Genomic DNA, 22,463 nt, shown 5'->3' with positions numbered 1-22,463 from the left:
GTGGTTTGCATCCAATAAATGTTGCATTAAAAAAATAAGCAAATAGCATCCCATCTAACACAACACTCACAAAAAATGATCTAATAACCCAACACAACTCCAGGCTTTGTAAGGGCTATATGACCAACAACAAGAGTGATGGAGTGCTGCATCAGATGACCTGGCCTCCACAATCACCTGACCTCAACCCAATTGAGATGGTTTGGGATGAGTTGGACCGCAGAGTGAAGGAAAAGCAACCAACAAGTGCTCAGCATATGTGGGAACTCCTTCAAGATTGTTGAAAAGCATTCCAGGGGAAGCTGGTTCAGAGTTTATCAAGGCAAAGGGTGGCTACTTTGAAGGATGTCACACATAAAATATATTTGTATTTGTTTAACACTTTTATTTGGTTACTACATGATTCCGTATATGTTATTTCATAGTTTTGATGTCTTCACTATTATTCTACAATGTAGAAAATAGTACAAATACAGAAAAACCCTTGAATGAGTAGGAGTGTCAACTTTTGACTAGTACTGTATCTGACTTGGATCATCATTTTGTCCATGTGATGATTTTATGACTGGCCTGGATGACTCCGACACAGAGGAAGTGATATTTGTTGAGACGGATGAGATAGACACAGGTGATGGAGGTATAAAACAGAAATAGAGAAGAGCATGGCTTATCTTTATTCCTGTTTCCATTTACTTTAAGGGCGTTACGCTATTTAACAATAGGCTACAATGTATGAGTGTTCAATGAGTAGGTTGAAATGTTTGTGGGTATGAAAACTGTGACTGTGTCTTATTTAACACTATGTTTTACTCACACCTGCCTTTGGGCATTAAACGCACAGGGAGATAGTGTGGACACAATCGGTTTGCTGTATCTAAGTCTGGTAACAGTCAATTCTAATGTAGGCTAAATATAGTCAATCCTCTTCTTAAGAATGGACATCTCATTGACAGGCTAAAAGAGACATAAGTATCAGTTTGATGGTTTACTTCCTCATTCTCCCCCACTCTTTTCCATCATGTGTTTTTACAGTGCATTGACCCTGCTCCCTGTCACTCTGAAGTAACCCAGTGTGTGGGCCACGTAAAAACCCTGTTGTGCAAGTTTCTACACAGTCACTGTAACCATCCTGCAACTAAGCAATCATGACACTCTGTTTTCCTTAGAACCTCTGCAATTTACTGTAAACCAGAGCTACAGCGTCATACCCTGAGTGTACCAAATATAAGAAAACCTTCCTAATATTGAGTTGCACCCCCTTTTGACCTCAGAACAGCCTCAATTTGTCGGGGCACGGGCTACAAGGCACGGGCTACAAGGCAGCGGCTACAAGGCATGGTGCTACAAGGCACGGGCTACAAGGCGTCGAAAGTGTTCCACATGGATGTTGGCCCATGTTGACTCCAATGCTTCCCACAGTTGTGTCAAGTTGGCTGGATGTTGGGTGTTGGACCATCATTGATACACACGGGAAGCTGTTGAGTGCGAAAAACCCAGCAGCGCTACAGTACTTAACACACTCAAACCGGTGTGCCTGCCACCTACTACCATATCATGTTCAAAGGCACTTAAGTCTTTTGTCTTGCCTATTCACAAGCCATGTCTCAAAGCTTCAAAATCCTTCTTTAACTTGTCTCCTCCCCTTCATCTTTAACCTGTCTCCTCCCCTTCATCTTTAACCTGTCTCCTCCCCTTCATCTTTAACCTGTCTCCTCCCCTTCATCTTTAACCTGTCTCCTCCCCTTCATCTTTAACCTGTCTCCTCCCCTTCATCTACATTGATTTGAAGTGGATTTAATAAGGGATAAGGGATCATAGATTTCACCTGGCTTCAACTGGTCAGTCTATGTCATGGAAAGAGCATGGGTTTAATGTTTTGCACACACATTGTAGTTGTATACAGTGCAGGTATTTCGCTTATGAATTGTTAAGATTAATTATTACCTATTTTTGTAGTTGTACATTCAAACTAGGGTCCTGGTGTTCTTTTCTTTATACAGTCAACTTTTATTGAAGCAATATACATTTACATCCACACAAATACAATATGTTTTCAAAAGTTGCAAAAGATATACACGCAATAATGTCAGTGGCACAACCAGTCATGTTTTCTAAAAAATACATCTCTGTACAATAAAGTGCTAAACATAGTCCAGTAACTATGATCTGAAAATACAGTGTTTGTCACAGAATAGAGCAAGTTGCCAACTTCAGCCAAATGTCATTGTACAATGCCTGCTGTCTTTCAGATGATGGCCTGAGTGACACTTCTATGAATCCTTTTCTGAGTAAAGTAACTACCAGTCTCTGGAAAACTATGTATGAAAGTTTCTTACATACCTGATTTTACAACATGATGAATGGGTAAACGACAAGACTAAGAAGCTAAAGTGCTACCTCAAAAGTTTGAAATGAGCGATGACTGATATCTATGAAATGATACGTTTATACAGAGTAAAACAAGCTTATCAAGGTTCGCCCTGGGCTTAAAGCTGAAATCTGTAGGGGTGAAACTGCCACATCCTTTTGCAATATTACAACAAAGACATTACTTCAAACAACGAACACATTTTTTTTTTCATTGCACATGCGATAGATCAGCAGAGTACTATGATATTTTTTTTTAACCAGGATGCATCTCTGCCCCATAATAAAAGAATAACAAATGTGCCTGGAGTGACCAGTGGCGCTGTTTCACCTGTCAATTATAGCTTTCATTTTGACGGTATTTTTTTTTTACAGTCACTCAGATATGTGTATGGAAATGGCTTGTATAGTGCAATATTCTGAATCTCAACCCCAGAGTTGGAATGTTCTGAGTGACAGAGTTACATTTGGTACATTGCTCCTCCTTTAGCCTACCAAAAAAATGTTATCCCATGTACCCAAGCTCAGCTTTTCTCCTGCAGCATGTGTTGCCTGGTGGAAGATGCTGTGCTACCATCAAAACTAGACCCCGATTTCTTCCGCATCCGTTCAAGAATGTAGAATCGGAGCATCAGGAAGAAACCTATGGGACAGACCACACAATGTTTCAGATTAGTTCTGTGATGGACCAATAATACAGTACAGAAGCTAGAATCTATGCTCCAGAATTAGATTACAGATTCTGAATTCAAAACAGCCTATAATCAACATCATTCTAAACTATCTGTAACACCTAAATGCTTAATGAATGTCACTTATTTCAACAGTAGTGAAACAAATGACATGGAAACAAATCCACATTCACTTCCGGTCAAAAGTTTTATAACATCTTCTCATTCAAGTTTTTTTTAAATTTGACTTTTGTTTTTACATTGCATTATAGTGAAGACATCAAAACTATGAAATAACACATATGGAATCCTATAGTAACCATAAACTATATGTGTTCAACAAATCAAAATATATTTGAGATTCTTCAATGTAGCCACCCTTTGCCTTGATGACAGCTTTGCACACTCTTGGCATTCTCTCAACCAGCTTCATACGGTAGTCACCTGGAATGCATTTCAATTAACAGGTGTGCCTTCTTAAAAGTTAATTTGTGGAATGTCTTTCCTTGTTAATGCGTTTGAGCCAATCAATTGTGTTGTGATCCAGTAGGGGGGTATACAGATGATAGCCCTATTTGGTAAAAGACCAAGTCCATATTATGGCAAGAACAGCTCAAATAAGCAAAGGGAAACGACAGTCCATCATTACTTTAAGACATGAAGGTCAGTCAATAAGGGACATTTCAAGAACTTGAATGTTTCTTCAAGTGCAGTCGCATAAACCATCAAGCGATATGATGAAACTGGTACTCATGAGGACCGCCACAGGAATGGGAGACCCAGAGGTAACTCTGCTGCAGAGGATAAGTGCATTAGAGTTACCAGCCTCAAAAATTGCAGCCCAAATAAATGCTTCACAAAGTTTAAGTAACAGAAACATCTCAACATCAACTGTTCAGTGGAGACTGTGTAAATCAGGCCTTTGTGGTCGAATTGCTGCTAAAGGAACCACTACTAAAGGACACCCATAAGAAGATGAGACTTGCTTGGGCCAAGAAACACGAGCAATGGACATTAGACCGGTGGGAATTTGTCCTTTGGGTTGGAGTCCAAATTGGAGATTTTTGGTTCCAACCACTGTGTCTTTGTGAGACGCGGTGTAGGTGAACGGATGATCTCCGCATGTGTATTTCCCACCATAAAGCATGGAGGAGGATGTGTTATAGTGTGGGGGTGCTTTGTTGGTGACACTGTCTGTCTGTGATTTATTTAGAAGTAAAAGCATACTTAACCAGCATGGCTATCACAGCATTCTGCAGCGATATGTCATCCCTACTGGTTTGGGCTTAGTGGGACTATGATTTGTTTTTCAATAAGACAATGACCCAACACACAAGGAGAGTGATGGCGTGCTGCATCAGATGACCTGGCCTCCACAATCCCGACCTCAAACAAATTGAGATGGTTTGGGATGAGTTAGACCGCAAAGTGAAGGACAAGCAGCCGACAAGTGCTCAGTATATGTGGGAACTCCTTCAAGACGGTTGGAAAAGCATTCTAGGTGAAGTTGGTTGAGAGAATGCGAAGAGTGTGCAAAGCTGTCAAGGCAAAGGGTGGCTGTTTGAAGAATCTAATATAAAATATGTTTTGATTTGTTTAACACTTTTTTTTTGGTTACTACAATATTCCATATGTGTTACTTCATAGTTTTGATGTCTTATTCTTCAATGTAGAAAATAGTAAAATTAAAGAAAAACCTTTTGAATGAGTAGGTGTTCTAAAAGCAGCTTTTTTGTGAACTTCTAGCAGACAGAGCTATACACTAGCTTCTAATCTAAGCATGTAGCTAATAGCTAGTGAATACAACTGGAAATCGGTTGCAGGGAGGTTTTTCCTAATACGCTGTTGAAACAGAACACTTTTACAGGGTATTGTTTCAAAGCAACACAATAGACGGTTGGCTCTGACAGCCTCCTCTGGTCATGTGACCATATTAACCGTTTGATAGACTCAACAGAGGTGGACCTACCCTGTAGGGAGTTGAGGATGCAGAAGAGGAAGGGGATGAACTCCGAAAGCTGTCCAAAGTCCAAGAATCCCAGGCCCCACGTGGTCCCGAACAGGCAGCTGAGACCCCAGATACTGAGGAACGCCACCTTGTTCTTCCGCCACTCGTCTCGGTTCTGGATATTTCTCAGGACCAGGAAGAGCATGATCAGACCAGAGAGGACCACTACAGCCAGGAAGGTCAGGTTGATGAAGTAATGGGCTAGTAGGCCTACAGAGTGTGGAGACACATCCATCCAGCACCTAGAAGACCATGGTGAAAAAGTGGGCTAACTTACTCATCACCTCAGTCAAATGTCAAAACTTTAACTACTGTTCATCTTACAGGTACAGTAGATCCAAAGTGCACTCACATCAAGTAGGGGTTGTTGACATCCTCACTGGACACAACCTCTATCACACCATAGACTTTTCCAATGGCAAGCAGTACAATGACCGGAACAGCTGGGAGACCTGGACAGAGGATCAAAATTATGGTAACAGTCAATGGTTTAAAGGTGTATTCATGTAAATTGTATTCATCTACCAATGGGCAGTGGAATATAAACCGATTCTTTGTGTACGTTTCCACTCACCAAAGCCAACCAGGTGCCAAACATACGGATTGGGGGAGGGGCTGAACACCATGTAGACCAACCAAAAGGTGTGTAACACTTCAATAAACATCCAGGAGAAGGAACTGAGCAGAGCATAGTGGAGAGCCGCCCCAAAAACCCAGCATGCCTTGTTACCTCCCACGTTGGCCACAGTCCCTGTCAGGAAGAAGAGGAGGCTAAGAAGGAACAGTGCCATGGCCAGACCCCGATGGACTGCAGTGGACTGGTCCTTCGCTCTCCTGCCACAGTGCAAGAAGAGGATATAAAGTTAGTGAGTGAGAGAGATGGGGGAGGGGGGATGGAGAGAGAGAGAGGGTAACTGCTATGAAACAAATATCACTCATATTTTTTTAAGCATTTAGGATTTCCCATGATCTCAGATATTTGCACAACATGATTAGGAAGTATTGTCACATGTTGAGGCCTGGTAGGAGATATTATGCGTAGGACAGGCTGCAGGGAGACAGATTATTGCATGTGAGGAGAAGTACCTCTGTGTGTTAAGGAAGTAGATGAGGACAACACAGCTCAACGTAGAGGCAGCACAGCCCATTGATGTAATGACAGTTAGAGCCATCAGATGGCGGACTGGTCGTGGTTCCAATTGCTGAGGTGAATAGAAGACAAAACCAATTTTAGATCTACTATTACCAATCTTCTTGAGATGAGTTCTTATTTATTTATTCAAATGATTGCCCATGTAAATATTCTAGATAGAGGTTATAGCTCACCACTAGGATGGCAAAGTATGTGAGATGATTACAGTGGCACTCTGTGTCCTCCACACCTTTCTGTATGGTCTCACAACCTTCCTTTTTCCATGTGACCTCTGCTGGATCTGCAACAATTAAACCAATACCAATAGCCGTAGCAAGACCTGGAAATGCCAACACTGCATAATTAAGCGTTAAGGCCCAAGATGGTGTGGTATATGGCCAATATACCACAGGTAAGGGCTGTTCTTACACACGACGCAACGAGAAGTGCCTGGATACGGTCCTTAGCCTTGGTATATTGGTCATATACCACAAACTCCAGAGGTACCTTATTGCTATTATAAACTGGTTACCAACGTAATTAGAAGAAGAAACAAGTAATTTTGCATCATACCTGTGGTATATTATCTGATATACCACGGCTTTCAGCCAATCAGCATCCAGGGCTCGAAAGACCCGGTTTATAACAATGAATAAACATCCTCTATATTCAATACAAATAATAATATAAATAAGTACGCTATTATTGCAACCAAGTTTAAACATGCTTCTTTACAAACCTTTCTTTGTGTCCCAAGAAACACATTTTCTTGAGTGACTTGTCTGAAAAAGAGAAGTTACAATCGGGAGATAAGAGGCAAGTAGGGACTAACATATTTAATTCACCACTAGATGGTGACCTGGATACTGAATAACAACACATACCAAATACTGTATATCTGTCTGGCATGCAAGATGAGCTGCAATCATATTTTACAAGTGCTACTGTTGACCAACTCACACACTGAGTCAGACCAGAAAGAGGGATCAAGTGTGCAATGATGTGACCCACAACATTTTCAATTTAACTGATACACCAGAATCAATCAAAACATCTAAAAGTGACAACAATAAGACCATGCTGAGATAAAGTCCAGAAACACTAAACACTACAACCATACCACAGACAGTTAACTTTACTCTAACTGTACAACTGTTTAAGGATACACATCTACTGTACTCAGGGGCAACACCCCTGTGATGTACAGTGGTGAATAAAAAGCTAATTGCTACAGTACAATTGCTAGAGTGACTCATTCTGTGATGAAGCAGACATCTTTTTCTACAAATCTTTCACTTTGTTTCCTTTTGCTTCTGACGGGGCTTTTGAAGTGGTTTGTGCTCGGAGGGTTTGAGACAGTAAAATACATCAAGGGAAGGAAATGGCGTGCTTCCAGTCAACTAAGACACACAGATGCATTCAGGCAAGCACGCACACACTTACTGGTATGGCAGAATGATGGAAACCAATCCTGATTGGCTCTGGAAGGTTGGTGATGATCTCATTCTCCACAGTGATTCCCACCACATCTTCTAGAATCCTGATGTCATTCTGGTCTGCCTTAGAACTCCCCTGTGAACACAACCAGAATCACAACTACACTTCATACTATACGGGACGGTTTCCCCGGACCCAGATTAAACTTAGTCTTGGACTAAGAAGCATGTTCAATGGAGAATCTTCATTGTCTAATTCTTAGCTTAAATTATGTCTGGAAAACCGGTCCTGCTATAAGGAAGCATTACCAACGGTTTGGTGCTTTAGTGTAAACTGTAATGTACATTGGCTCTTACCTGGAATAAGATACTGTTTTTGAAGTAGGTGCAGACAACCTTGACTTTTTTCTTTTCTGGAGGTTTCAGACAAGAAGGCAGGTGAACTGATGGAATCATTTGAGGAGGAACTCCTTGAGGCGCCTGCACAACACCAACACACAAGTTAGTTATAATAATCATTTAACATTACGTGTTTGTGTGTCTGTGTGTGCATTTATGGTCTTACAGGCAGAGTGATGTTGTAGCCCTGAAAGCCTTCCTCCATCTCCACCACAGAGCTCAGGGCACAGGGCAGCACCACGTTCCCCAGCACCTTGGACCTCATCACTGTCTCCTCTATCCTACAGACCAATACAGACAGTATTTACAACCCACTCTATCTCATACAGGTCATTTCTATGCATTACATACAGTGCATTCGGAAAGTATTCAGACCCCTTGACTCTTTCCACATTATGTTACTTTACAGCCTTATTCTAAAATGGATTAAATGGTTTTTCCCCACCCTCATGAATCTACCCAGAAAACCCCACAATGACTAAGCAAAAACAGGTTTAGAAATTTTAGCTAATTTATAATAAAGAAAGCCCTGAAATATCACATTTACACAAGTATTCAGACCCTTTACTCAGTACTTTGTTGAAGCACCTTTTGGCAGCGACTACAGCCTTGAGTCTTCTTGGGTATGATGCTACAAGCTTGGCACACGTGTGTTTGCAGAGTTTCGCCCATTCTTCTCTGCAGATCCTCTCAAACTCTGTCAGGTTGAATGGGGAGTGTTGCTGCATAGCTTTTTCAGGTCTCTACAGAGATGTTTGATCGGGTTCAAGTTCGGGATCTGGCTGGGCCACTCAAGGACATTCAGAGACTTGTCCCGAAGCCACTCCTGCGTTGTCTTGGCTGTGTGCTTAGGGTCCTTGTCCTGTTGGAAGGTGAAGCTTAGCCCCAGTCTGAGGTCCTGAGCGCTCTGGAGCAGGTTTTCATCAAGGATCTCTCTGTACTTTGCTCCGTTCATCTTTGCCTAGATCCTGACTAGTCTCCCAGTCCTTGCCTCTGAAAAACATTCCCACAGCATGATGCCACCACCACGCTTCACTGTAGGGATCCTGCCAGGTTTCCTCAAGACTTTACGCTTAGCATTCAGGTCAAAGAGTTCAATCTTGGTTTCATCAAACCAGAGAATATTGTTTCTCTGAGAGAATTTAGGTGCCTTTTGGCAAACTCCAAGTGTGTTGTCATGTGCCTTTTACTGAGGAGTGGCTTCTGTCTGGCCACTCTACCATAAAGGCCTGATTGGTGGAGTGCTGCAGAGATGGTTGTCCTTCTGGAAGGTTCTCCCATCTCCACAGAGGAACTCTCGAGCTCTGTCAGAGTGACCATCGGGTTCTTGGTAACCTCCATGACCAGGCCCTTCTCCCCCGAATGTTTCAGTTTGGCAGGCTGGCTTGCTCTAGGAAGAGTCTTGGTGGTTCCAAACTCCTTCCATTTAAGAATGATGGAGGCCACAGTGTTCTTGGGGACCTTCAATGCTGCAGACGTTTTTTGTTACCCATCCCCAGATCTGTGCCTCAACACAATCCTGTCTTGGAGCTCTACGGATAATTCCTTCGACCTCATGGCTTAGGTTTTTCCGTGACATGCACGGTCAACTATGGGACCTTTTACAGACAGTTGTGTGCCTTTCCAAATCATGTCAAATCAATTTAATTTATCACAGGTGGACTCCAATCAAGTTGTAGAAACATCTCAAGGATGATCAATGGAAACAGGATGCACCTGAGCTCAATTTGTAGTCTCATAGCAAAGGGTCTGAATATTTATGTAAATAGGGTCTCTGTTTTTTACATTTTTAATACATTTACAAAAACTTCTAAAAATCGTTTTTTGCTTTGTCATTATGGGGTATTGTCACGTGTGCTCCCTCTCCGGCCTCTAGGTCACCAGGCTGCTCGTTATGGCGCACACCTGTCACCATCGTTAAATGTACCTGCACGTCATCAGACTCACCTGGACTCCATCACCTCCCTGATTACCTTCTCTCTTTATGATTACCTTTCCTCTCCCTTTGGTTCCTTCCCCAGGCGTTATTTTGTCTGTTCCTAGGTCATATCTGTGCGTTGTTTGTGATACGTGTTGGTTTCATTTACTTATTAAAACACTCACTCCCTGAACTTGCTTCCCGACTCTCAGCACACATCGTTACAGAATAACACCTCACCTAAGGGAAGCATCAGGGAGTCTTTTTTTGTTTGTTGTTTCAGTGTAAATGCAGTCGGGTCCGGGAGCCACTACAGGCTCTCATGCCTCAGCCGGATTGCCAGGCACTCATGCCTCATCCCTCCTCAGGTGTTATTGTTTCTGTTCCTGGGTCATGTCTTGTGCGTTGTTTGTGTTACGTGTTAGTTTCATTTATTTATTAAAAACACTACACTCATTTATTTATTAAAAACACTCACTCCCTGAACTTGTTTCCTGACTCTCAGCACACTTCATTACAGCTATTGTGTGTACAGTTGTGGCCAAAGGTTTTGAGAATGACTCAAATATGAATTTTCACAGTCAATTAATTGCAAAGTCCCTCTTTGCCATGCAAATGAACTGAATCCCTCCAAAAACATTTCCACTGCATTTCAGCCCTGCCAAAAAAGGTCCAGCTGACATCATGTCAGTGATTCTCTCATTAACACAGGTGTGAGTGTTGACAAGGACAAGGCTGGCTCTGTAATGCTGATTGAGTTTGAATAACAGACTGGAAGCTTCAAAAGGAGGGTGGTGCTTGGAATCAATGTTCTTCCACTGTCAACCATGGTTACCTGCAAGAAAACACGTGCCGTCTTCATTGCTTTGCACAAAAAGGGCTTCACAGGCTAGGATATTGCTGCCAGTAAGATTGCACCTAAATCAACCATTTATCGGATAATCAAGAACTTTAAGGAGAGCGGTTCAATTGTTATGAAGAAAGCTTCAAGGCGCCCAAGAAAGTCCAAGAAGCGCCAGGACCATCTCCTAAAGTTGATTCTGCTGCGGGATCGGGGCACCACCAGTATAGAGCTTGCTCAGGAATGGCAGCAGGCAGGTGTGAGTGCATCTGCACGCACAGTGAGGCGAAGACTTTTGGAGGATGGCCTGGTGTCAAGAAGGGCGGCAAAGAAGCCACTTCTCTCCAGGAAAAACATCATGGACAGACTGATATTCTGCAAAAGGTACAGGGGTTGGACTGCTGAGGACTGGGGTAAAGTCATTTTCTCTGATGAATCCCCTTTCCGATTCTTTGGGACATCCGGAAAAAAAGCTTGTCTGGAGAAGACAAGGGGAGCGCTACTATCAGTCCTGTGTCATGCCAACAGCAAAGCATCCTGAGATCATTCATGTGTGGGGTTGCTTCTCAGCCAAGGGAGTGGGCTCACTCACAATTTTGCCTAAGAACACAGTCATGAATAAAGAATGGTACCAACACATCCTCCGAGAGCAACTTCTCCCAACCATCCAGGAACAGATTGGTGACGAACAATGCCTTTTCCAGCATGATGGAGCATCTTGCCATAAGGCAAAAGTGATAACTAAGTGGCTCAGGGAACAAAACATTGATATTTTGGGTCCATGTGCAGGAAACTCCCCAGACCTTAATCCCATTGAGAACTTCTGGTCAATCCTCAAGAGACGGGTGGACAAACAAAAACCCACAAATTCTGACAAACTCCAACCATTGATTAAGCAAGAATGGGCTGTCATCTGTCAGGATGTGGCCCAGAAGTTAATTGACAGCATGCCAGGGCGGATTGCAGAGGTCTTGAAAAAGAAGGGTCAACACTGCAAATATTGACTCTTTGCATCAACTTCATGTAATTGTCAATAAAAGCATTTGACACTTATGAAATGCTTGTAATTATACTTCAGTATTCCATAGTAACATCTGACAAAAATATCTAAGACACTGAAGCAGCACACTTTGTGGAAATTAATATCTGTGTCATTCTCAAAACTTTTGGCCACAACTGTAGATTGCTTTTGGGCATGTGATAGTGATATAGAAACTGCTGTACTATATATAGATGGACGTTTTGTGTACAAACCAGCCACCACCCACTATTCACAATGAGCTCAATTTTCTGCTCTGCAGCTCACTCATAATAGATGATATCATACTTCACTGCTGCCCGAACATGTTTACAACCACATCTTGTCATGGTGGTTAGTCAACTCAGGAGGATAGGCATAGCCATAGAGGATAAAGGAGTTTGAGAGATGACATGGAGGGGTGTAATTCAAAATAAAGAGGTAAAACTTACATGTTCACCTTATCACCAGATCCCTGACTCGCCTCATCACAAAACTCGTTTTCTGAAAGGCAAAGAATCCATTCAGAAACAGTGTAGTATTTATATTTTCAAGACTGTATAACACACCAAAAATGTACTTAGATGAACAATAAATTATTAAAGTTGATTTCCTCATCAGAGAACTTAACTGACAATCTAAAGGCTTGCTTACTGCAGTTGATAATTTCCCCAAAAAACTCATAGGCTGGGTGTGTTTTGTAACTTATGATATCATCCCGTTGTGTCGCGTTGAGTATCCCGTACGTTGAAATCCCTTTGTTTTCGCCTTGGGACAGGTCAGTGCAGCAGTTCCCCTGTAGACCAGACGGCCAGCACAGAGTGTGGTTCTGTCCATTCACCTCTACCCAGAGCTGGTCCAGAAGGGGCTCCCAATACACACAGAAGGGTCTCTCTCTTGCCTCTGGGCTCGGATCCAGCTTGATGACAGAGGAGTTCTCACATTGGGCCGTTATCTCACCTCGGATGGACAGGGAGCTCTCATTGGCTGAGATGGTGATGGTGCCACAGCCCCTTTTCAAATCGTGAGTCAGAGTTAAGAGGCCGTTGCCATGGCGCCAGGTTCCACACATTTTGAAGTCCCTGTCGTTTTCCCCTGATCCTGTTTGGACAATAGTTTTTGAGAATTATTTATGTTTTACTTTTAAACTTTTTAAGAAACAGAATCCCTCTCAGTTCATACAGTATTTTTCTTTATTTGTAGGACATTACAAATAAAATGTTCACTTACCTGATGCAAAGAGGGCAAAGAGAACGATCATCCACAGGGTCCCTCCAAACCCCTGGTTAGGCTCCATTGTTACTGTATGGTTTCACCTTTGACCTCTATAGAACGGCAAGAAGAACAACACAGTTGTAAAACGTGAATACTGCTCAACTTGAATTAGTGTTCTGTGAAAAGCAGGATAGATCTGTCCCAGGGTGATTGCAGTCAGTCTGAAAACACATATCTGTACCATTCCTTCCAGAGGCGATTCTCTAATTATTTACCCTGTCTTCTCTAAACAACACATTTCCTAGACACCATTCCTCTTCTTAGATACACTTATTCTTTAAAAAAAAAAGTATAATTAACTATTTCCTTATCAATAAAAACATTTGTTCTAAAAATACATTCAGTGTCCTTTATTGAGTTCTTATCAATGAGAACACTCTTTCCTTCCAACGATCACACAGACGACACCAGTCACTGTGTCTTGTATTCAGTGAGTCTTCAATGACATGTATGTGTTCTGAGGTCTCACAGATGCAGACTTACCAGTGAATGCAATGCTAATTCACTGTATTCACACAAATTCCCTTTTTGAGAACTAAAATATCTATATCGTGGCTGCTGCCATGGTGATCGACATATCTTCCCACAGACACACGACAGTCTTTTATTTCATATCCAACTGAGTTGTAGTAGCAGACAAGTGACCTACATGTGCACAATTTAAAATGTTGGGGAAGCTACTCTGAAAATATAGTTTACCAAGCTGCACTCTTACAAAAAAAAGGGTTCCAAACAGGTTCTTCAGCTGTACCCATATGAGAACCCTTTTTGGTTCCAGGTAGAACCCTTTGTATAAAGGGTTCTACATGGAACCCAGGACGGTTCTACCTGCAACCACAAAGGGTTCTTCAAAGGGTTAAACACAAAAATTGTGTTTCAAGTAAGAATTATGCAGGTCTGATGCTAAAAAATAAAGGAAAATCTTGCCTACTTCATCCATATTTTATTTTTGTTAAAAAAGTAATGTTTTGTTCCAGTAGTTAGCTACACCACTGCATGGAAGCTAGCTAAGGGTGAATTTCGCTTCATTAGTCAAATATGTTTCTATCTATCTCTCTTCAACATCAGATTTACAACTTTTCTGTTTACACTAGCCTCTGATGTGGTATGGCCAAAGCCACATTACTGCTTCATGTGTGAGTGCAGCTATTAGCATACTGTAAATACCATAGTTTATAGACAAACAAAATAAGGACACAAATTCAAACTATACAGGAGCTTCTCATCTAAACCATATTGAGCACAGTGTTGCACACTTGGTTAATGCAGTGATTTATTCACAAATATTTTTGTGGATATTTTTAGAGCCTTTAATTTATAATTTGGCTAACAGAGCAAAAATCCCAACTACTGGTATTAAGATAATTAAGGTAATTCTTGCAGGGAAATTATCTTCACGTTGTACGACTCAGAGGGGTATATGGTGTAGATGTCTCCCACATTACCTCAGGAGGAAGTGTTGGAGACATCTCTTGAAGAAAGATTTGAATCTAGATCTGTCTCTTTACACCACAAAAGTAAATTTCCTGGGACTAGTTTGTGTCGTCAAAGTAGTGTAGTATAAAGAGGCCCTAAGATTGAGGGGACAGGACGGGATTTTAGCTAGCTAACGTGAACAATGCTAGCTATTTTTGACAAACTTTGCTAGCTAATGGCAACATTGCCATCTCTCTAAAGTAAATTTGACGACATGATAATGATGGCAAAGTTATTTCCTACTAATTATCTGCCTACTTTAGCAATGCCATAATTTAGACTAAATAGTCATTAGTCCCCTTTCAGAATGACTGGATATCAGTCCACTTTTCGGCAGCAATATAGTGGGCAGCGGCTTTAGAACGTTTATTACAATGGCATTCCCCAAACGAAGGACGGCAGTGCAAGCTATTGGCTACATGGTTTGGTTTCCGTGGGAAAACTGCACTTCCCCATTAACAGAAGACAGACAAAAAACAGCACACAGCCATTGAACCACAATCTAGTGGGGTTTGTGGAGGAGACAGTTTACGTACAACATACCTAAGAAACCTGTCACCTGCAAATGATATCCACGTACAAGCACTGAGCTAAATGTTGAGACAGAAAGGTTTCCTACAGGTGAAGGCCTATTCTCATCTATGCAAAAATATATTTATTATGTAATGAGTGTGAGCACCAACACAAGTGAGATATCGATCAATCCCACAATAGGCCTACTGTATCTCCCTTGCATGACCTACTCCCTTGTAGCCACCTCAACAAGCAGTGTTGCACACCTTCCCTATCTGTCACATTACTGCTAAAGTGGGCATCAGATCATTTGCCAACAAGTTGAAGTACAAAAACAGTGTAACAGTAGTGTTATTATCATGCAAAAAGTGAGCACAATAAGAGAGGTCTTGATTATGTGTCTATGAGTAAATGCAATGCAGCACATTTTTGAAAGTATGAAGACAACGTCAAATATCAGACAATCGTCAACAGCATGGTCTTTATGGATTATACAGTGGACTACACCTTAACGTCTCCCCCACCACATAATCAGACTTCACATAATCAACAAGCGCACACACGGTGGTGCTCAGTTCTCTTTTGTTTGAGAAGGGCGAACCCGACCTCCACCCAGTCTCTGCCCCCACCCCCTCTCCATTGTTCAAGGGCCTAAATGCAGTGAAAGAATGTCCCTTTCACTTCTCAGCTTTGTGTGTGTGTGTGTGTGTGTGTGTGTGTGTGTGTGTGTGTGTGTGTGTGTGTGTGTGTGTGTGTGTGTGTGTGTGTGTGTGTGTGTGTGTGTGTGTGTGTGTGTGTGTGTGTGTGTGTGTGTGTGTGTGTTCAAGGCCACGAAGCATATTGTATAGTAGCTAGCCAAATAACGCAAGAGCTTGGTGTCAAATATGAGTCTTAACATTCGGTAAGCAACTTAAGTTTACATTTTGATACTTCTGATGTGACAGAGGTAAATTCACACACACACAGTCATAAAAAAAGATTTTAACTGCTTACTGTAATATCTTTTCACACTTCCCTGACCCGTTTCACCCGTTCTTTTCAAAGATGCTGCATGTGTGAAATTGTGGCCTCAATCGAAACTTCCGCTATCCCTTGAACTCTTGTTCAAACGTTTTTCTTTAATAAGCTGCAGTATTTTAAGCTGCAAACTTTTTTTCTTTAAGCTGCAGTATTTTTGATGTATTCAACAACAGTGATTCATCCTCTCTGTCACGGACAGCATCTGTATATCACTTCAGAGTAGTATAGCTCTGAGTGGCAAAGCAGTCAAAGCAATTGTGAGTCAGACAGACATGCAACAAGCTTTACTCCACCACCTTTTGTCTGAGAAGAGCAAACAGAGCATAAACGCCTCGCTATGGCAGAGAAATGTGACCTGGTCCGTGACATCAGAGCTGAACAAAAAAGCTCTGTTGTTGGGGCCCTAATCTAAACAGACAAAGAGCGTGAATAAAGTTCAAGGTTCAAACGATGGTCCAGCATCTGCTTTAGCTATGTTGACCAGTGTCCCCTCAAAGACCTGATTTCAGCCATTTAGATGAACAGGTGGGCAGAGTAGCTGGTTCAGATCAGAGATAAAAGCAAGGCTAGGAAACTCAGCTGTTTCAAGAGGGCCAAAACAAAGATGAAAGTGCAAAAAATATTCACATTTACTACATTTTAATATAGGGGTATACAGTTCATCCAGTAATTTAACATGACTTTAATATTGCTTCCTTCTGTGAGGAAGCCATGGCCCAGTAAGTAACAACATTGCCAATGGGGTGGGAGGTAGCTTAGCGGTAAAAATAAATAAATTAGAGTCGATTTTATTTTACCTTTATTTAACTTGGCAAGTCAGTTAAGAACAAATTCTTATTTTCAATGATGGCCTAGGAACAGTGGGTTAACTGCCTTGTTCAGGGGCAGAACGGCAGATTTTTACCTTGTTAGCTCGGGGATTCGACCTCGCAACCTTCCGGTCACTAGTCCAACGCTCTAATCAATGTCCATTCCCCTGCGGGAATCTAATTAGCATAAGAAGAAAATCCCCATAAAAATCTATCAGTTAGACCTAGAGATACTGTGCATACGGAAAGTATTCAGACCCCTTGACTTTTTCCACATTTTGTTACGTTACAGCCTTATTCTAAAATTGATTAAATTGTTTTTTCCCCTCATCAATTTATACACAATATCCCATAATGACGAAAACAAAAACTGAAATATCACATGTAACATAAGTATTCAGACCCTTTACTTAGTACTTTGTTGAAGCACCTTTGGCTGTGATTACAGCCTCGAGTCTTCTTGGGTATGAGACTACAATCTTGGCACACCTGTATTTGGGCAGTTTTCTCATTCTGCTTTGCAGATCCTCTCAAGCGCTGTCAGGTTGGATGGAGAGCGTCGCTGCACAGCTATTTTCAGGTCTCTAGAGATGTTCGATCGGATTCATGTGCAGGCTCTGGCTGGGCCACTCAAGGATATTAAGAGACTTGTCCCGAAGCCACTCATGCATTCTCTTGGCTGTGTGCTTAGGGTCCTTGTCCTGTTGGAAGGTGAACCTTCGCCCCAATTTGAGGCCCTGACCGCTCTGGAGTAGGTTTCAGCAAGGACCTCTCTGTACAGTATTTTGCTCCGTTCATCTTTCCCTCAATCCTGACTAGTCTCCCAGACCCTTCTGCTGAAAAACATCCCATCCTTCAATGTAGGGATGGTTGTCCTTCTCCCCCCATTGCTCCGTTTGGCCGGGCGACCAGCTCTTGGAAGAGTGCTGGTGGTTCCAAACTTCTTACATTTAAGAATGATGGAGGCCACCGTGTTCTTGGGGACCTTCAATGCTGCAGACATATTTTGGTACCCTTCCCCAGATCTGTGCCTCAACACAATCCTGTCTTGGAGCTTTATGGACAATTCCTTCAACCTCATGGCTTGGTTTTTGCTCTGACATGCACTGTCAACTGTTAACCCCCAACAACAACTGCTACCAGGGCGCCTCTGATGCTGATTAAGGCAGACCCCCACACCTTTCTGATTCAGAGGGTTTGGGTTGGGTTTGGGTTGAATATGGGAGACTTATTTCAGTTGAATACATTCAGTTGTGCAGCTGACTAGATATCCCCATTTCCTAAGGTGCATTTAGTTAATGCCAGTAGTTATTGAACTTTGCAGTCTTTGCATGCATTTAGTCCCAATGTTTATAGCAACCATTGTAATCTGCTGGTTAAAAGGCTTATACTGATACAGGAACTGTATTATTTTGCCAACCTGGCAAGCAAGCGGACAAACATTAAACTGCACCAAAACCATCACCCATCACCCAAGCATTGATATAAATACTAGCAGCATCTCATTCTTCGATTCTGCATTTCATAATAGTAATACCATTACAATTATGCCTACTAAAAGTAAGAACAGATAGAATTTTGAAGAAATTCAGCCAAAATCAACTGTCACTGTCACGCAAGTAATTTATGTTTTGGTCAACCTGACAAAGTTATCAAAGTTATCAAGTTAACGGAACATATTTCTATCAACAACAGAAAAAAAAGAAGAAATGAAAGAAAACACAAATGTAAGAACTGGTTTCTAACGGGTTGTAGACTAATTTAACGCAATGTGAAGCAGGCCAAACCTGAGGTTCACTATTAGACCCTAAAATACAGAAACACCTGCCTCTGCTTTGTCAATAAATGAATTGTCTCCACACTGCATGTATTAACCGGTAGGCTACACATGTGTTCTGGTGAAATTAGGAAAACAATTAAATATCACAGATTAATGCAGTAAAAAACGGGTTTACATTTGTTTTGTTTTTGTTACCTTTACACAGTCGGGTCCCGTCTGCGCCTCTGCTGAACGTGGTGGTTATGGTTTTCCGTCGATTGTTTTCCTTCGATGTCTAAAAATGTGTCAGAGGTCCTCCTATAAGCGATGCTCTTCACAACTCCACACGCGGACTATACACCAGTGACAGAAACATAAACTGACGGTGTTAAATGAAATGCGTAAAAATCCGGATTCCTCCCCAAAGCTCCCACACACTCAGACACTCACAGCAGCGTGTGAAAATGAGCTCAGTCATACATGACTGAAAGTTACTCTTTCAAAGACTCGGGTATTTTTTAAATGTCATTAGGCAACTTCCAGACACTTCAGACCATCCGTCACTGCACTGGCACCCGTGCTACACAGTACACCCACAAAGAAAAGGTCCAGTATTGTTTGAGCTGGCTAACCCTGTATAGAAAGCCACTCCTTAGGGAATAGCTGTCAGCACGGACAACGTGTGAGCGCCAGACTGCCTGCGGGTGGTTGGTAAGAGGAGGGCCACCGTTTGGTGAGCCTTCTCTCTACAAGAAGAATCGAAAGTAATAGGCTATTCACTATACAATCTTTTTTAGGCTATACCGGGTTCCTAGCTCTCACTTTCTGTATGTTTTCTTAGAGAACGTCATTATCTATAAGTGAAGTCTACATACTACTGTATGTCTTATTGTTATGCTCTGTTATTTCCCCAAGGTTATCAGCAGTAGGCTCGCCAACTGTAATATTGTGCCACGTTAATGTTTAACCATGGGTAACAATTACCTGTAGACTTTGACAATTGACATTTTGTCAAGTCACATTTTCCATGAAAAACCTTCTCACAGGAAGGAGAGAGAGAATGAGGTAGAGGCTCCTCTTCTGTCTTCAGCTGTCTGTGTTTGTGTGTCTGTACAGGAGGGTGTGCACATGCCTGCATGTGAAAGAAAGAAAGCTAACAAAGGGATACTTGTCTGTGGAGTGGAAGTATTTTCCAGTTGTATTTTATTATATGGCTGTTGCCCTCAATGAGATAAGGACATGTTCCACTTCACTGGTGATGAAAGGTGTCTGCTGATTCTCTGTGGCTTGTTTTTTTGGTTGGTATTGGGAATAGGACAATACAGAATTCATAGGGGGCTACAGCTGAGAGTCACAAATGGCCGTCCGTCCAGCAATGCATGCACCCTGACACCCCAGTAACTGTTTTTTAAACCCCAGGATTTAAAAAGGGAAGCAGAGATTTGTCAAGCCTCCATATAAGAGACAAAGAGGAAGATTTAACAAACGTCACTATTTCTTTGCCAATCTCCAGACAGTGGTTATCATGGTTGATGATTAGGCTTTTTAACTATTAGGATTAGGACATAGTGTTTTTGTGGTGAAGGTAGTAGGCTATTAACTGTGGCAGTCAGCTCAGTAACATCTTCACAATGGTTCCTCAGCATGTGCACGCATGGACGCACGCACGCACGCACGCGCACACACACACACACACACACACACACACACACACACACACACACACACACACACACACACACACACACACACACACACACACACACACACACACACACACACACACACACACACACACGCCTATCATCTGTTCTAGAAGGTCTGTCATTTGTTAAAGATTTGTAAAACAGTGATGGTCTTTGTTAAAATTGCATGTTGGTGTAGTTTTCACTGGGAGACCAATAGGTAGTGATGAGTCAGCTCAGCTGCATGCCTTTATAGGTTTGGTGGCCTCTGTCTGGACTCCAACATCCTGCAATTATGGTTTTCACCTTCAACCTTTCATAAACAAATATCAAACACAAATGTGCTTTGCTTTTAACCACTTGTGAAAAAATTGTCTGTCATTTTTTGCAGAGAAGTCATCATAAAAATGTAGAAATAAGATGTGAACTTGGTGTTAAAGGAAGCTGCACTTCCTCAAACCTTTCTTTGAACATCATGTCATTTGTAGGAGGTTTCATTCACTTGTTAATGCTCTGAAGCTCAAAGTTTAAAACATTCCGTAATATCTCAGACAGTATCAGGTAGATTCCCCTCATACACTTGCACAGTCACAGCTATGGCTCAAATACAGCAGGTGCCTTGTGCTCCGAGATACTTTTGTTAACCTCCTCACACCCTTTCTCCCTCCCTCACCCCTGGAATTCCGTGGCGCCCCAAGGTAATAACACTGATGTATTGTGCCTAGGGTCTCACACACACACACATTACATTACATTACATTTAAGTCATTTAGCAGACACTCTTATCCAGAGCGACTTACAAATTGGTGCATTCACCTTATGACATCCAGTGGAACAGCCACTTTACAATAGTGCATCTAAATCTTTTAAGGGGGGAGAAGGATTACTTTATCCTATCCTAGGTATTCCTTAAAGAGGTGGGGTTTCAGGTGTCTACACACACACACACACACACACACACACACACACACACACACACACACACACACACACACACACACACACACACACACACACATGTACCCTATTAAATATTTGATGGATGCAAACCAAGACACTTGGACTCACATTCTCTGAGGCATCCTCTTGTTATTGTCCAAGTCAATGGTTTCATAGCAATTTAGGTGAGTTGGGGCCTCACCACTAACTCCAGTCAAAGGTTATAGCACCTTAAGCCACACTAAAGAGTATAATACCACATTAACAGCAAACACAAAGATGTAATAGTATTTTGGACCTGTAATGCTGAGTTTACTACACTTTGCTATCACAGCTTTTTGGCATCTCTGAGTTCATGTGCCCTCATTGTCACCACAGGCCCAATCATGACTACACATGCATGTGTTGTAGTTGTTATTCCAGGGTGCTGAACATTGAGACTGGCTGCCTGCCAATGAGGTGCCAGCAGACTTCTTAAAACCACCGCCCATATCCCTACTCCCACACCTGTTTTGTCTAACTCCTACTACCAACGGTGATAGAATGTGGGGGAAATCCAGGTGGTTGCCTCACAGGAGAGATAATATCTGTTTAGGTGAGAGACTCTTACACTTAAAGCTCACATTGTAGTGTTTCCCAGACTATAGTCTATGTTTTTCAAAATGTAGTTGGTGTACTGATGATCAGTGGTGTAAAGTATTTATGCAAAAAATACTTTAAAGTACCACTTAAGTATTTTTGGGAGGGTATCTGTACTCTACTTTACTATTTCTATTTTGGACTACTTTTACTTCACTACTGTCGTGTCTTTGGCTGTGCCGGATTAAGTGATATGACATGCTATTCTATAAAATTATTTCTCCGTAATTAATATCACCTGATTGAGCTAATCATGTAAATGTAATTAACTAGATAGTCGGGCACCACAAAATAATATTTATAGAGCTGTTATTTTCCGAATAAACTCTTAAAGACCTCGTAATATTTTACATCAATAGCAGTCAATATCAATCGTCATCTTAATTCAGTCTCATCTGAAAGTTGTAAATTCTTGGTTATCTGCACGAACCCTGGCTAACAATTTGAATCAGCAATACAAATCGGGTTTAATTATTTATTTACTAAATACCTAACTAATCACACAGAATACACATACACATAATTAAATCATAACTTGATTACAAATGACGTCATAAA

At 41.7% G+C, this 22,463-nt stretch overlaps 1 protein-coding gene across 1 annotated transcript; it reads right to left on the bottom strand.

The window, feature by feature from the left end:
* Window positions 1–1,983: 1,983 nt before the first annotated feature.
* On the bottom strand, window positions 1,984–19,461 carry LOC118358505 (adhesion G-protein coupled receptor G5-like). Its single transcript, XM_035736412.2, has 14 exons — window positions 18,859–19,461; window positions 13,021–13,115; window positions 12,445–12,891; window positions 12,243–12,294; window positions 8,180–8,294; window positions 7,972–8,094; window positions 7,622–7,750; window positions 6,918–6,960; window positions 6,373–6,479; window positions 6,133–6,248; window positions 5,621–5,880; window positions 5,399–5,498; window positions 5,008–5,288; window positions 1,984–3,010 (listed from the first exon to the last, which is right to left on the bottom strand). The coding sequence occupies exons 2-14, from the start codon at window positions 13,085–13,087 to the stop codon at window positions 2,892–2,894; spliced, it is 1,959 nt and encodes a 652-aa protein (XP_035592305.1). The 5' UTR covers window positions 13,088–13,115; window positions 18,859–19,461; the 3' UTR covers window positions 1,984–2,891.
* Window positions 19,462–22,463: the final 3,002 nt, after the last annotated feature.

The sequence above is a fragment of the Oncorhynchus keta genome, chromosome 2, assembly GCF_023373465.1.
Source record: "Oncorhynchus keta strain PuntledgeMale-10-30-2019 chromosome 2, Oket_V2, whole genome shotgun sequence".
Taxonomy (NCBI): Eukaryota; Metazoa; Chordata; class Actinopteri; order Salmoniformes; family Salmonidae; genus Oncorhynchus; species Oncorhynchus keta.
Note: the sequence above shows the minus strand (reverse complement) of the source record. Positions and strands in the feature narration are given on the sequence as shown.

What these genes read in the sequence shown, in the direction of transcription:
- LOC118358505 (XM_035736412.2), bottom strand. Translation starts at nt 13,087, where the DNA reads ATGGAGCCTAACCAGGGGTTTGGAGGGACCCTGTGGATGATCGTTCTC. An exon ending in GCTACAACATCACTCTGCCT is followed by an intron (nt 8,095 to 8,179) that starts GTAAGACCATAA and finishes GGTGTTGTGCAG; the next exon opens with GCGCCTCAAGGAGTTCCTCC. An exon ending in CATACTTTGCCATCCTAGTG is followed by an intron (nt 6,249 to 6,372) that starts GTGAGCTATAAC and finishes TATTCACCTCAG; the next exon opens with CAATTGGAACCACGACCAGT.